At 44.9% G+C, this 15,429-nt stretch overlaps 1 protein-coding gene across 5 annotated transcripts in view; it reads left to right on the top strand.

Moving 5' to 3' along the window:
* Fmnl3 (formin like 3) overlaps positions 1-15,429 on the top strand; it is a 58,170-nt gene that overhangs the window by 23,903 nt on the left and 18,838 nt on the right. For all 5 annotated transcript variants that reach the window (XM_074083300.1, XM_020169454.2, XM_074083301.1 and 2 more), the window contains exons 2-4: positions 12,079-12,162; positions 14,092-14,172; positions 14,552-14,628. In XM_074083300.1, coding sequence (XP_073939401.1) covers positions 12,079-12,162; positions 14,092-14,172; positions 14,552-14,628 — 242 coding nt within the window. The remainder of the gene's footprint in view (positions 1-12,078; positions 12,163-14,091; positions 14,173-14,551; positions 14,629-15,429) is intronic.

The following is a 15,429-nucleotide window of genomic DNA, read 5'->3' as shown; positions in this document are numbered from 1 at the left end:
AGCAAGTTCCAGGTCAGTCTGGGATATATATAGCAAGACCCCACTTCAAAAATTTAAAAAACCCTGGTGTGGTAGTTCATACCTGTAATCCCAGCTACTCAAGAGAGAGAGAGAGCTGGAGGATTTTGGTTTGAGGACAACCTAGGCAAAGTTAGCAAGACCCCATGTCAACCAATAAGTCAGGGGTAGTGGTGCATGCCAGTGATCCCAGCTACATGGGGAGTCATTGGTAGGAGGATCATGTCCAAGGCATGGGAGCATGGTTCAAGTGGTAGACTACCTGCCTAGCAAGCTCGAGGCCTTGAGGTCAAACCCCAGTATCAAACAACAACAAAAAAGGGGGATGTCTAGCACAGTGCCTAGTGTAGAGTAGATGTTTATAAACTTCAACTTCCCCATTCTTTGTAAATATGCTAGTTACAATAAGGCAAAACAGGTTTCACTTGGCACAGTGTGTGGCTGTTGAAAGAATGGTTGAACGTGACTGCTAACAGGGCAGTAAACCCTGCAGAAGCTCAGAGGAAGGAGCATGCAGAAGATCAGGTTGTTTAGAGGAGGTTTTGTTGGGAAGGTTGGGATTGTATTGGTTGCTCCTGAAAGATATACACAATTTAGAAAGGCACCAAGAAGACTAGGCAATTTGATGTCTCAGAGGAGGTGATAAATGCAGTTAAAGCTCAAGTTTTTATGTCAGACTAGATTCCAGTCCCAGCTCCACCACATACTTACTGTGTGACCCCGGCAAGTTCACAACCTTTCTAAGCCCTTGTTTCATATCCTGTAAGATAGGGATAGTAATAATTCCTACTTCATGCATGGGGTTGCTGTGAGAATTCATATAGAGTGCTTATCACCATTTTTAAATGTTAGCTTTTATCATTAATACTATTTTCATTTTAATAGTATTATCAGTACCACCCTACTTTTGCTTACCTATTTACCATAGCACCATATGACCCTTTGTCATCTGTTTTCTACCTGCAGTAATTTCTTTTTTTAGTGTGTGTGGTGTTGGGGTTTGAACTCAAGTCCTTGAACTTGCTAGACAAATGCTGTGCCTCCTGAGCAACACTCCCAGCCTGGTGATTTCTCTTATACACTTTCATCCCATTGTAAAAAATCACTTATAGACTCCTGAAGTTGTTTCAGTGTTTTGTGCTTCCACTTTTTGCAAATGTTGACTCCTTGCCTGGAGTATCACCACCTTCCTCTCCTCTCTTGCTGACTCCCTCCTGCTTGATGTTTAAGATTGACTCCTGCAACAATTCTTCCAGAAAGCCTTACTTGGTTCCTTGGTCTAATTTAGTGATACCTCCCTGGGATCCACAGTGCCATCCCTGCCTCTTTGACACCAGTTTTGTCTACGTTCACCCCTGGTTTGCTGGCCTACCTTGCCTCAGGATATAAACTTCCTCAAGATAGTGATCATGCCCTGTTTATTTTGGATATCTCCAGATTCTAGCTTAGTGCTTGGGGTACGGTTGCTTCCCAGCTACATGTTGGATGAAAAGCCTAAACAAAGATCACATTATGCATAACATTTACTATGTAGGTTCTTATTTAAATACTTAGAATGTGTTAACTTGTTTATTATCACAGCAACTCTATATGGTAGGTACTATTCCTACCTTCATTTTATAGATGAGGAAACTGAGGCCCACAGACACTAAATTACTCTCCCAAGAACACACAAGTATAAGTGGAGGAGGCGGTATTCCACCCTGAGCAGTGTGCTTCATAGTCCATGCTTTAACCACTATGTTGTGCCTCTAGGAATGTCACTGAAGTTCATGATAAGGATGTTTACTGAATGTCCAAGAAAAGCTAAGGAACATTAGCCATAACTCATAACTCTGATCACATTTATAAAGAATTAGTAAATGTATAGAGACTGTTGGGGGTGAATCTTTGGAATGCTTTACTAGAGAAGGTAGGGTTTCACCTGTTGTGAACTGAAGGAGGGGCTTGGCTGGCAGTGAAAAAGGAGGTGATCTCAGAGGTATCATGAAGTAGAAAACTTAGAGACAAGAGGGAGCAGGAGTATATGACGGAGAGATTCCATTTGAACACATGCTATAGTGGTAAAAAGGCAGATGGTGAACATTGTGCTCAAGACACTATGGTCTCGCAGACTATAAAAGGATAAAGATAGTTAAAGAGAAGGGCAGGGAGTGACTTAGATTATGGCATGAACTAATACAGAGTTGAGACTCAGAATGAGAAGGAGTTTGCTGAGGAAAAAGCAGCATATAAAATTACTTGGGCTATAACATAAAGGGTAGATTATAGGTTAGAGAACCCAGAAATAGCAAGGATAGTGGTGAGATAGTGGACAGACAATCTTCTCTGTCTTCAAATAATCACAGGACAGAACAAGGGATTTGGTGGTGGGAAAAGTAGTAGCAGGATCGATCAGTTATTTATTAAGCACCTGTGCATGATTAAAAGAACTACCCTCAAGGACTTCATGTTCTAGTTATAAGTAGAGGAAACCCAAAAATACAAAAAGACACTATATGGAGTTCATTCAATTTTTGTTAAGGTCCATGGTGCTAGTGACCAGGCTTTTTTGTGTGTGTGTGTGTGTGTGTGTGTGTGTGTGTGTGTGTGTGTGTGTGTGTGTGTGTGTGTGTGTGTGTGTCTCTCTCTGTCTTTTTCTCTCTCATTTCTTTTCCTTCCTCCATCCCCCTCTTTCTTTTTTGGTGGGGGTCTCATTTAATTGCTTAGGCTGACCTCAAACTAGAAATCCTCTTGCCTCAGCCTTCCAAGTGGCCAGAATTATTGCACCAGCACACCTGGCTTTTTCCCTCCCTCCTCAGTCCAAAGTAGCCATCCAAGATCTAGCCATTGTCTCTGCATTCCAATAATATGGAAGCAGAAAGAAGAAAAGAAGGGTATATACCTTTTATTTAATGACAATTCTCAGAGATTGTACACACAACTTCTGTCACATTCCACATAGTCACATTGCCATCATAAATGCAAAGAAAATATATTAATCTAGGCTCTTGAGCATTCAACTGAGCATTGAAAAGGGAAGATGAGAAGAGTTTGGGAGATAACAAACAGGTCTTTGCCATGTCATTCTTTGTTCTTTTCTTTAATTTCAGTATTGGTGTTTGAACTCAGGGGCTCATGTTTGTCAGGTAGGCACTCTACCACTTGAGCCACTCCACCAGCTCTACCATGTCATTCTTCACATATGATTATGCTTGGAGCTTAGAAGAGAGGCTGTTCCACAAAGCTGTTAGATTTTTGAGTAAGCAAGTAATAAGTAGGGTTTCAGAAGACTGGGGACACATTAGTCACAAGTAAACTGTAGGGTCAGGGAATTGCAAGAGAGGCTGTCTCAGGAGTGTCCAGAGTAGGGAAGTACAAGCTACTTAGAGATGTTGGGGGCTAGCCTGGGGGAGGGGGACCAAAGTTCAGAGCACTTTCTTTATAATGCTAAGAGTAGCAGGCTTGGGAGGCAGAGATAGAAGGATCATAGTTTGAGGCCAGCCCAAGCAAAAAAAAAAAAAAAAAAAGCAACAAGCAAACCTATCTCAACAAGCAAACCAGGTGTGGTGTTCACATCTATAATTCCAGCTGTGTAAGAGGTAGAAGTAGGATCATTGAGGTCCCAGACTAGTCTGGGCAAAAAAGACCCTATCTGAAAAATAGGTAAAGCAAAAAAAGCTGGGGGTTGGCTCAAGTGGTAGAGTTCTTGCCTAGCAAAGTGCACGGCCCTGAGTTCAAACCTAAGTACTGAAGGAGAAAAAAGAAAAAGAAAAAAAAAATGCTGAGAGCAACTGGACCAGGAGTTTGGTTTTCTTATATAACTAATAAGGAGTCAAAGAATATTTCTGAACCAAGAAGAAACATGATTTATCTTACGTCTTTGAAAGTTTGGAAGTGCTAGAAATAGGGATGCCAGTTAGAAAGTTATCCTAGAGGGCTGGGAGTTAACAATAAAGGCCTATCCAACCCAGCTGGTGACAGTGGGAAAGGAAGGGAAGGTATAGATGAGAGATCTCCTGAGAAAGACCCATTGGGCCTCGGTGAGAGATGGGCTGTGGTGTGGTGGGAGAGAGGCATGTGACCCCAGAAATCATGAGTCCTCTGTGAGGTAGTGCTGCCTATTGGGCTCCCTGGGCTGGAGAACAGAGCTCATTTAAGAGAGAGAGGACCCTGTTGTCTGAGGGAGTACAAGAGGCTCTGCCCCGACTCCTTGGCTTTGGAAAACCAGCTGTCCCCAGCGGAATAGTTTCCATTCTGCGTAACTGGGGAGTGTGTGGGTCTGGCTAACCACGAGGAGGGGCTGAGGAGCCAGCAGACAGATCAAATTGCTATGGCAGTGGTGGCTTCTTAGCTAGGGCCTGGGGGCTCAGTTGGAAAATGTTAACAGCAGTTCTCCTATCTGAAACTGTACTCCTTGACTGGTAGGCCAGAGGGTGGCCTCAGCCAAGATCTGGGGACCAGGTCACCTGCAGAGGTTACTTGTTGTCCATTGTGAGGCCAATAGTGTGGCAGAGGATAGATCTGGGAGCTTTACTAGTATTGGGGAAATGACCATTTTCCTTTGTCTTCTCGGCAACCAAAAGAGAGATCCTCCAGGGTGAAGAAGAGGTCTCGGGCGTAATTGTACTTGGGAAAAGTCATCTCTTTGTTTGAGTGATGCTGGCCTTCTAGGACTGCTCCTTCATCTGACTTGCCTGGCGTGAATTGCAGAGCTCAGCCAGAGACATCTGTTGAATCCATTTCTTTTTCTTCCAGGCTGCTTAGGGACTTGGCTTGTAGCTGCTCAGCAAGTCATTTCTGGTTATGGAGTCATCAGTGACCACAGAAGCACGTTTTTCAGACATAGCTCCCAACCTGGCAACTTGTCCCCAAAATGATGTCTTCAATTAAACAAAAACAGAAAGGCAGACCTAAACTACCATAGACATTTAAGTCAAAGGCATCACTTTTGATGCCTTTTATTGTAAGTCTTTTGTTGTAAGGAACCCCAGCAAATTTCTTGTATGTCTTAACAAGGTAGCTCAGGCCTATCGAAAACTGTGTGTAGCTAGAGTTTTACTGTACCCATGTGCTCCTGTGCACAGGATCCCATTTGGAGGGAGATGAGGAGCAGTGGGGAGCTGTACTGTTGAGGCTTTGGAATTTGGCAGAAAAGGACTGGAGGTCTAGAATCCAGGGAGGTTGCTGCTGCCTTCCACCCCTTTCTGTTTTAGAACACTGTTATGCTGGAGGATGATTGGAGTGTTACCCTGCTGCATCAAGGTTGGTAGATGACTGCCTCTGTTTCTAGCCTGGTGTCATTGACTGTTCCTATGATTCTACTTGTCCCATGATAGTTTGTTCTCTCAGAAACTTTTGCCATTAATTCAGCTAATTCTAGGCTCTCTGTCTCAAGTTATTTTCTCCAAACCTGAGTTCTGGAGAGGAGGATGGGAGGGAGGCAATCGAGGAGAGCAGTCTTGAGCTTCATCTCCTCTGCTTAGCTGTGAAGCCAGGGTTTTGGGTACAGAAGGCTGCAGTGAGATCTGGCTATTTATTGGTTCTGTCTCCACCCCTGCACTGCTCCAGCTAGTCAAGGGCCTGGGGAAAAGTGTGGGTGTTTGGAGGGGCTTCCCATGTCTGGAACTTTTTTAATTTTAGCTTTTGGGCCTTTGATCAGACTCTCTGATTTTTTGGTTTCTTTGACAGGATTGCAGTTTTGGAGGGAGTTGGGAGGAGCTGTGCTGAAATAACGAGATAAACAAACAGTGATGTGGAGGTGGAGCAGCATAGGCCATGGGTTGGGCTGGGCTGGTTAGGCGGCCTGCCGTCTGGGCGGGCTGGGTGGAGGAGGACTCCCGCCCTGCACACTGGCCAGCTGGCTTGTGTTAAAGCACTGGCTGAAAATAACTCATTGTCTGGGAGCTGCTACTGTGGCAGGGCTGGCTGTGGCCGCCAAGGGGCTTAGGCAGCAGGGGCTGGTGCCTCCTACCTCCTCAAGCTCTTGCCCTTTGGGAATAGTGCCCAGCTGGCCACAGCTGTGCCCACTGCCCACCAGTAGATTGGGCTGTTCCTGATGCTCTGCACTTACTGGTGATTGGTCTTTGTGTGCCTTGTGTTGCCTGCTTTGTCACTAGCTTGGGGACAGATTTTTGGGTTGGTAAGGGGGATCCTATGAACACAGGGTGGAAACACAGTGTTATAGCTCCTCCTACAGCAGTCTTCTGGGATTCCAAACTTTGTACCCCATTACCACTTCTCATTTCTGTTCCTTTGTCCACTGGACTGATCTGCAGGTACCAGGGCAGTCTTGGTGGCAACTGCTTTTAGGGGCTCAGTAGCGTGCTGAGAAGTATATGGTGCCCAAAAGAGCACCTCATGTCATCTGTGGGGCAGTTCTCATGTCAGCTCCCCAGGCTCCCCATGCCCAAGGCCTGAGGACAGGAACTAGTGCTTCCATGTTTGGGAGCCAAAGGAAACGTGATGGGAGGTAGTTCTGAGAGAAGAAACATTACTAAAATCACCAACTCACTCTCTTTAGAGTATGCCCATCTTATTCATGGATTTATTACATGTGGTTTTAACTAAGAGTAGTCAAAAATGAATAAGATCAAATTTCAAAAGTAAAAATTTTAAATTCCTGCATGTGAGCCATGAAGAAGAATGAAATGTTATCATTTGCAGGTAAATGGATGGAACTGGAGAACATCATTCTGAGTGAGGTTAGCCTGGCCCAAAAGACCAAAAATCGTGTGTTCTCCCTCATATGTGGACATTAGATCAAGGGCAAACACAACAAGGGGATTGAACTTTGATCACATGATAAAGCAAGAACACACAAGGAAGGTATGAGGATAGGTAAGACACCCAAAAAACTAGATAGCATTTGTTGCCCTCAATGCAGAGAAACTAAAGCAGATCCTTAAAAGCAACTGAGGCCAATGGAAGAAGGGGACCAAGAACTAGAGAAAAGGTTAGTTCGAGAAGAATTAACTTAGAAGGTAACACACGTGTACAGGAAAGCAATGCAAGTCAACTCCCTGTATAGCTATCCTTATCTGAACCAGCAAAAACCCTTGTTCCTTCCCATTATTGCTTATACTCTCTCTTCAACAAAATTAGAGATAAGGAGAAAATAGTTTCTGCCTGGTGGCGGGGGGAAGGGGGAAGAAATGACCCAAACATTGTATGCACATATGAATAAATAAATAAATAAAAAATAAATAAATAAATTCCTGCATGTGCATTACACAGCTCAATTGATGGAAAGAGGCTCTCTGTCAGTCCTATGTTATTGTCAGTTTTGGTAAATCGTGTGATCTACTGAGTGTTACCCTACCCTTAATTTTGTGAAAATATGCTTCCCAAAAAGCAAGTAGTGCCCTAAAAGCAACATAAAAGTGAAATGTGCTTAATTTAAGTGATCAAGTGAAAGTTTTAGATTTGTTGAAAGGCAGCATGTCTTTAGTGGGGAAAAGAATCTAGCATCTGCCGTAGAGTACTGAACCATATACATCTTAAGCATTTGCAATTTTTCTTCAATAGCAGTCTCCTTGGAACCATATACCTGTGGATATCAAGGGTCTACCTTATTTGCTCCAAAGTCAACAGCTCTTGCTGGCCTATGTAATCTTCCACAGCCCCTTTCCCAGGGATGTTTCAGACATCACTCTACCTGACTTTCAGGAGCCGTGCCATTTTTATCTCTGCTCCCAAAGATTTATCATGATCAACCTGAACCAAAAGAAACAGTTGAATAGGGAATTTTTGGTGATTCCTATTTCTTTGTGTTGGGTTTTTCTCTGGCCTAGTCAAGAAGACTGGTAGAGAGGGGTGAGTCCCAGAGCAGGGCCTGCAGCTTTGAAGGAAACTCCAGACCCCACTAGCATTTCCTTTCCCCTGCATTGGGTAGGAAATAAGGAGGGACTAAGTGAGCTTGGGGTACAGAGCAGGAAGGGAATCTCTGTAAGAAGGGCCACCTCCCTTTTCCCTGGATTGGTGTTGACAGGGGTTAGCTTGCTGGAGAGACTGGGCCCTTGTTCTCATGGAGCCTACCAAGTAGGCAATCTGCCTGGCCGCAAATCAGTGTAGTAAGTCAGAGCAGCCTTGCTGGAAGAGCATTAGATCCATGCTTTTCCACTTTTTCCCATTATAGATCTGAGCATATATTAATTGTGCAAAGATCTATCATTGTGATATTTCTATACATACATGTAATGTACTTTGCACTTTGATAAAATTCACCCTTTCTGTTATTATTTTGTATCCCCTCCCTCCTTTTAAACTACCACAACCCCTTTACCCACTTTTTTTTTTTGGTGGTACTGGGGTTTGAACTCAGAACTGCTCAGGGCCTCATGCTTACTAGGTAGTTGTGCTACCCCTTGAGCCACTCTGTCAGCCCTGTTTTGCGTTGGTTTTTTTTTGAGATAGGGTCTCATGAACTATTTGCCCAAGCTGGCTTCGGACCACAGTCCTCCTGATCTCTGCCTCTTGAGTAGGTAGTATTATAGGTGTGAGCCACTGGCGGCATCCTCTCCTTTTTCTATGAGACTTCTTGCTTGTTCTGACTTAAGAATGGGTCCCAGAGTTGCTTTCAGTTTAAGTTCATGTTCCCCTTCTTCTCCCATCTCCTATTGTGATTATCGTGGCTGTGACTTGTCTCCTTTACTCCCTCCCTGGGGATGAGGTGTCTCCTTCCCACAACCCTAAGGATGATGGTTAAATTGCCTCCTACTCTTAGAGGAAATCAGAAAGGGTTAAGAAGGGGAAAGGGATTGCTTTGTAGTCACATTGTTGGGAAGCACTTGCTGAATATGGGATGGGAGCAGCCATTGACAACCCAGAAGCAAGAGGGCAGGTCCCTGGGATGTTAGACACTACATAGGCTTTTGAGGAGGAAGAAAGAAACTGCATAAATACCCACAGCATTCTAGACACATACAAATGTAAAGTCTTTATCATTTGATCCTTGTAAAACCCTGTCAAATAGTGAGATTATCTCCAAGTTATGAATGAGTTCATGAAGGTTTGATAGCTCTGAAGAGCCCAAAGTTGATCTTGAGCTCTTTGGCTCCACCTTCAGTACCTGACCTCTGCCTTTCTGTTCAGCAAGGGTTGTACTAAGGAGTTAGCAAGAACTTAGCTCAGCTTCTGCCTCTAAGAGTCCAGTCTCTGTGAAGCCACTGAAGGATAATATCAGGGAAACAAACCCTTGACTGAGTCCGGAACTGTGTTAGGTTGCTCCCTGTATATACCCGGAACTCAGGAAGTTGTGTTTCCTAAAGGCAGAGCAGCTTCCTCTGGACATTGGAGCCCTGCTGGACTCATGCATATTATCAGGTGGAGGCAGGAGCCTTGACGCCTTTGTCTGGCAGGAAGAGAACTGTCCTGATTCTGCTGTCTTGGCTGGTGGCTCTCACTGCAGTCAGTGATCTGCTTCTTGTGAGAAAGCTAGAGGTTGAGGATTTCCTCTTACCCATTTTCTTAATCTCACTTTAGCCTTGACAAAGCAGGTAAGTCTGGGACCACTGTCCAGAAAGTTCCATCCAAAGATCTAGACAGGAGGATGTGGGCCTATGGTCAGGGCTGCTTCATGCTTCTACCTGTTTCCAGGTGGTCCATCTTCTTGAGGATCTAAAGCTTGATCAGATCCCTTATATGTCTCTTCCAAAAGGGGGTGACTTTGCTTAGTCTTTAAGCCCAGAGAGGACCAGGCATTTCCTTACCACTTCACCTGGTAAGGTGGTGTGAAGCCACAGCAATGACACTGTTAGCTGAGGGAGGAAGTTGGTATAGACAGTATGTGATGTCTGCCACAGTAACAATAGGCTACCTCCTCTCCCTCCCAGCAGTTCTCTTCCAGGGAAGACAACAGCAAACTTTTTTCATGGCATAGACTTGAGAGAAACAGTCAGATGACAGCAGTGTGCTTAGGATGTTCAGAGCCAAGACTGGTCCTGAAACTGTTTCTGTCTTGGGTTCAGCTGGCAGCAGGCTGGCCCCAGTTAGGCTCTGGGCCTGACTTTGGCCTTTGGGTCACTGTTTGTTAAGGCTTCCTATGCCTGTCTTGCTGTCCACACAGACATATTGAGACTGACCCTTAGCAAAGCAGCTCCTGAGAACATTCTGGGTTTGTCTCTGCCCATTCCACGTCAATACGTCAGGACTCAGCGTCTCTTTCCTGTGAAAGTTAGGACAGATTTATGGGACAACGGAAATCATGAGGAATTTTAAATGGTCATCTCCTACCTTTCTTTCATCTTTCTACTAGACTTATTTCTCTAGTCCTAAATTCTTTCATTTGTAAACTCCAACCAGAAAAGTCAACCCACTTCCTTTTTTGAGTCATAGTGATTCTGTTTCCAACCAGTAGATGAGCCCACAGCTAACAGGGGCTCTTAACCATAGGCCCATCATCAACTTACTGTCTACTAGGTGCTTGTCAGGAGACTGTAAGAATAGATACAGTCTTTCAGGGGTTGGGTAAGTATACAACTGGCTTAATAGTATGTGTGAGATAAACACATGATAGGTTGTGTGACAGAAATAAATGATACTCAGGGTTTCTTCTTAATTCCTTAGAAAATGGAGGACCCTATTCCAGGATTCTTCCTCCTTGGGAATCCTGGGTGCACACATTTACATCCCCAAGGATGAGGATGTCATGCATGGGTTACCAGGGACTGAGAGCCAAACTCAGAGCAGTAGGTAGAGAGAGATGAGAGGAAGGCCCTCCAGGAGGCTGGGGAAGAGACTGGCTCTGTGGGAAGTCATGTAGATTATAATATAGCTGTGACACATCAGATGGGGATTATATTTGATACAAAAGTGTGAGCAAGCAGGTGCAGTGATTTGATTGGTGTCAGACTGCCTTTCAAGGCAAGGCCTGTGACCTGGAACAAAGGCAGCCAGACTGAGAGGAGAAAGGAGAGGCATAGCTGCAGGGAACAGAGGAGGGGAGGCTGACTCCTAGCATGAATGCTGTGCATAGGTGCCTTAGCCCTTCCCTACTCACTTTACCATCTATTCATTCAGCAAACAGTAATGAACAAAACAAATGAATTCTGGGCTGTCCTTCAATATCCTACACTAGATTGTTTCAATGAGGGCTGCATCTTAGTTAATTGTGAGAGGTGTCATAACTAACTTGCTACTAATACTTAATGTCTTAAAAGTAATTGGGTGGTTCTCTTTATACAAATGTCCTCATTCACTTGCATCTGATTCATGGAAGGAGGAGAGTGACAGCACCTACATAAGTAGAGGTATCTCATAGTTCACCCATGCAACTACATGATAAAGAAAGTTGCCTATCTCAGGTCATGGTGGAAAAGCAGATTGAAAGTTGCTGCTTTAAGCTGGTGGCTTTCAGAGTTTTGATGTGTCTCATGTTTGCAGCTTGACCTATGTGTGTATGACATACGTTCATATATACATGAAGTATAAGAGAAATGAAAACTTCACAAAATATTTATGCTGCCTGCTAGCAATGAATTCTGGTTATCTTCTAGTAAAATCTTTTTTTGGCGGTGCTGGGGTTTGAACTCAGTTTCATACTTGCTAGGCAGGTGCTCTACTGCTTGAGCCATGCCTCTAGCCATTTTTGCTCTGGTTATTTTTGAGATAGGGTCTCACTTTTTGCCCAGGCTTCTTGGAGTAGCTGGGATGACAGGTGCATGCCACCATACCAAGCTTTTTCTGTTGAGATGGGGTCTTGCAAACTTTTTGTCCAGGCTAGTCTGAACCCACAATCCTCCCAGTCTTCTCCTCCATGTAGCTGGGATTACAGGCATGAGCCACTGGCATCCATCATAAATATGCTCATTTTCATTTAAAATAGAGTTAATTTTGACTCACTAAAATTGATTCCACCACCTGTGGTTTAGAAAACTGCTCAACCAAATTAGACTAACACAGTAGGGAGACAGGAAGACTGCCATACTGTTCTGAGCTTGCCTTATCAGCAAAGTCAAGGTGAAGTCTGATGGCCCAGAAAGGGAAGGCAGGAGCAGTCCGGGCTTTCTATCCTCCAGGTGTGTGTGGGAGGAACGGGGGAGAGTGGGGAGTTCAGCCTATTGATTCAGGTTCTTTTCTCAGAGCTCCATGAATTTGCCTCCTGACAAGGCCCGGCTTCTGCGGCAGTATGACAATGAGAAGAAATGGGATCTGATCTGTGACCAGGTATGGACTTGGGAAGAGCAGGGAGGTGGGGATTTGTGTCAGGCTGGATAAGGCAGCAAGGCCAAATGCATCAACTGAAGCCCTGGCAGGAACACCAGCCTGAGCTTGGCACCATGTGTGCCAACTTTCTCTTCCAAGGAGACTCATGAAAGAGACACAGTTGGTAGGCCAAGGTCCCACAAAGGGCTATCTTGATTTCTTCCAGTGGGCAGTGGTGCAAAGGTGGTTTGTGCAGAGATGACTATGGAGTAAGAAAATAGGTAGTTTTCCCAGCAGAGCCTGTTTCTGCCTTTCCCCAGGGTTGGTGCTGTACCTGTAGGGCATGCCAAAGGACCTGTATCTCTCCCTTTGCTCCAGGCCTGAAAAATAGCATGGTGTTTATCATTATCTAGGAATGAGATGGCCCTATCCCCTAGTCTCCTGCTTCCAAATCTTGGAACAATCAAGGACTACAGTTCTCTTTGCATGAGTGGTGTTTAGAACTGGACAAGAAAAGAAGAAAGAGCATTGCTTTGTTCAGAATCAAGGTCTTCTAATACCCACCACCTGGCTCTTTTCCCCTGCACACATTTGAAGGTCATGGGTAGTGAGTCTTTTCACTTAGGACTATCTGCAATGGTTAGCTTTGGCTACCTCTTCTGTCTCTCTTGGCAGATATGGAAGGACCTGGCACAGAGCATGTAAAACATGTTTACCCAGCACTTTGCCATAAGGCTCTGTCATGAACAAATCTTATTTTCAAGCTTTGAACAAAATCATAATAGCTAATACTAATAGCTGATTATGTGTCAAGAACTCTGCACATACTGAAACATCTCATATAATTCTCACAAAAACCCTCTGAGGAAGGCACTTGCATTTGAAAAACTCATAGCTCAAGAACCTGTCCAGTGCTGGTAAGTAGTGGAGCCAGGTTGGGCTCAAGCAGGTGCCAGATCTGCACTAACTGTTCCTTTCCACTATCTCCTGAGTTATGCTGCTTGACCTGAGCTAGAATTCAGAGGGCCTAGTCTAAGTTCCTTCTTCTCTGGTGGAGGCCCATTTCCTTGGGATCTGCATTAAAAAGAGTTGGTTGGCACTTGCTTGGGGTTTGGAGAGCAACAGCTCTTTAGTACTGAGGTTCTTTAATAATCTCGCAGTCTTTTCTAGGTCACATATTTTCAGCTTTCCAAACCTTTCTTTTTTTCTTTCATTTGTTTTCTAACATTACATCATTCTCTTGAAGCCCTATTGGGCTTCTCTATCCCTGAGTCCTTCAGATATCTTAGTTGTGGAGGTCCTCATAGGACCAGAGTGCTAAGGAGTTTTCTAAATTTCCTTTTGGGCCAGATGAGGGGCCTAGGCCAAAGAACTGAAGGCATAGTCCTATGCTCTATGGGAAAGGGAATTGAGAGGCAATTTGATTGAGAGCAGCCTTCAGCATTTGAGATTGCTTTGGATTGTTGGGGCCTGAGGCTTGGGCAAGGAGCAGAAGGTGCATTTGCACCCCTGAGCTGTGTTAACACTGCAAAAACAGTCCAGTCCCAGTTGCTGGATTCTGCAAGGCCAAGCTCCCCTCCTGTTGGCCTTCTTGAACCCATTCATTAGTTGGCCAAGTAGAGAACAGCATTCCCCAGTTGCATCTTTATTTTGGATACTGCTCACAGCTCTGTAATCCCTGCATCTTAGTAAGCAGCAGGCTCTTAAAATAAATTTTGACAGAAAAGTATTTTAGGCTCAGGGAGCACTAATTGGAGGAGGAAAAGATGGCAATAGCTGGGAAATGCCTATGGATAAGCCAAGAAAGGAAACCTAGAGTTTGGGCAATGGTAAGGGTGACAGCTGGGAAACTGAGTCCCTCACATTGAGCACTCTAAGTGCTCTACTTTCTCAGAACATTCCTCAGACTCTGTGTTTCTGTGTGTACATGTATGCATGTTTCCCTTACAGGAACGATTCCAGGTGAAGAATCCTCCCCATACTTACATCCAGAAACTCCAGAGCTTCTTGGACCCCAGCGTAACTCGGAAGGTGCAGTACAAGGCAGCGAGGCCCCATCTTGATGCCCTTTATACCCATATGGGGCACAACCCTTTGACTTAGGGCTTGGACATCTGTTTCTGAGCAATAGGAGTTGGATTTCTGGACTGTGAGGCCAGAGACCGGGAGTGACTGTCCTGTGCTTAAGGGAAGGTCTATAACTACCCTCTCTGTTTGCTTTTCTGTTCCCTTGTCTTTATACTGTAAAGTTGGATAGCCAGCCATGGTGCACAACATCCGTAATCTCAGCACTTGGGAGGCTGGGGAAGAAGGATCTTGAGTTGAAGGCCAGTCTGGGCCATCTCAAAAAAAAAAAAAAAAAAAGTTGGATGGGGGCCTCCATCAGTGACAGAAGATTCCATGTTTACAGAAGTTCAGGAGGAGAGTGCAGGAGTCAACCAAAGTCCTGAGGGAGCTGGAGATTTCACTTCGCACTAATCACATTGGGTGAGTAGAGTTTGGCCATCCCAGCCTTTCTGATCCTAAGCTTTTCTTGCTTAGGATCCTGTGAGGATGATTTGCCTGTTTATCTTTCCTGTCAATGGAGCAGGGTTGCCCCTTGAATGGCTTCTGGCTTCCCAGAGCTTCAGACTGTTCCTTTTCTGGCTTTTCCTCCCCTCAGCTCTGCCAGCTGCTGACTGGATGCTTCTGGCAAGCTTGGGGCCTCTCCTGGAGGCCTCAGTCCATGGCTTTGAGTGGAAAACATTCCCACAGCAGCTGAGACTGGAGTCTGCCTGTGGCCTGGTACTGGGCCAAGCGAGGCCCAGAGAAGGCTGGAAATGAGGGAACATATTGCATTGGGTAGATGAGACCTACTTTGTATTAGGTGATTATTTGGACTCTGTGGTGCCCAGATTATTTACTTGTTTGAGAAAAAACAATCTTAGCTCATGAGCAGAAGAAGCTTCCTGAAGCACCAGAAAACGTAAGGCAGTGGGAGCCAGGAGTTGAATATCTCCTGTATTCATAAATCCTGGTGTTGCCAACCCATTAACAGAGCCCCCAGGATCTGTGTGAGTCTTTCTTTCCAGTCTGAATGGGGAACCAGGCATGCTGAGGAGGCAGATGGCTCATGCAGTTAGGTTCAGAGAAAAAGGGCAATGCTTCCATTCTATGAAACTGTAGCGATCAAGAGTGTATATGGGGGGGGGGGGAGAGAGAGGACAGTGAGGGACATTAGACAGGAGTTCTGACTGACAGAGGAGCCCTTCATGATGGTGAGTGCCTCAGTGATAAGTGGAGCCTCTG

This window comes from Castor canadensis, chromosome 8 (genome assembly GCF_047511655.1).
Source record: "Castor canadensis chromosome 8, mCasCan1.hap1v2, whole genome shotgun sequence".
In the NCBI taxonomy this organism is placed as follows: Eukaryota; Metazoa; Chordata; class Mammalia; order Rodentia; family Castoridae; genus Castor; species Castor canadensis.
Note: the sequence above shows the minus strand (reverse complement) of the source record. Positions and strands in the feature narration are given on the sequence as shown.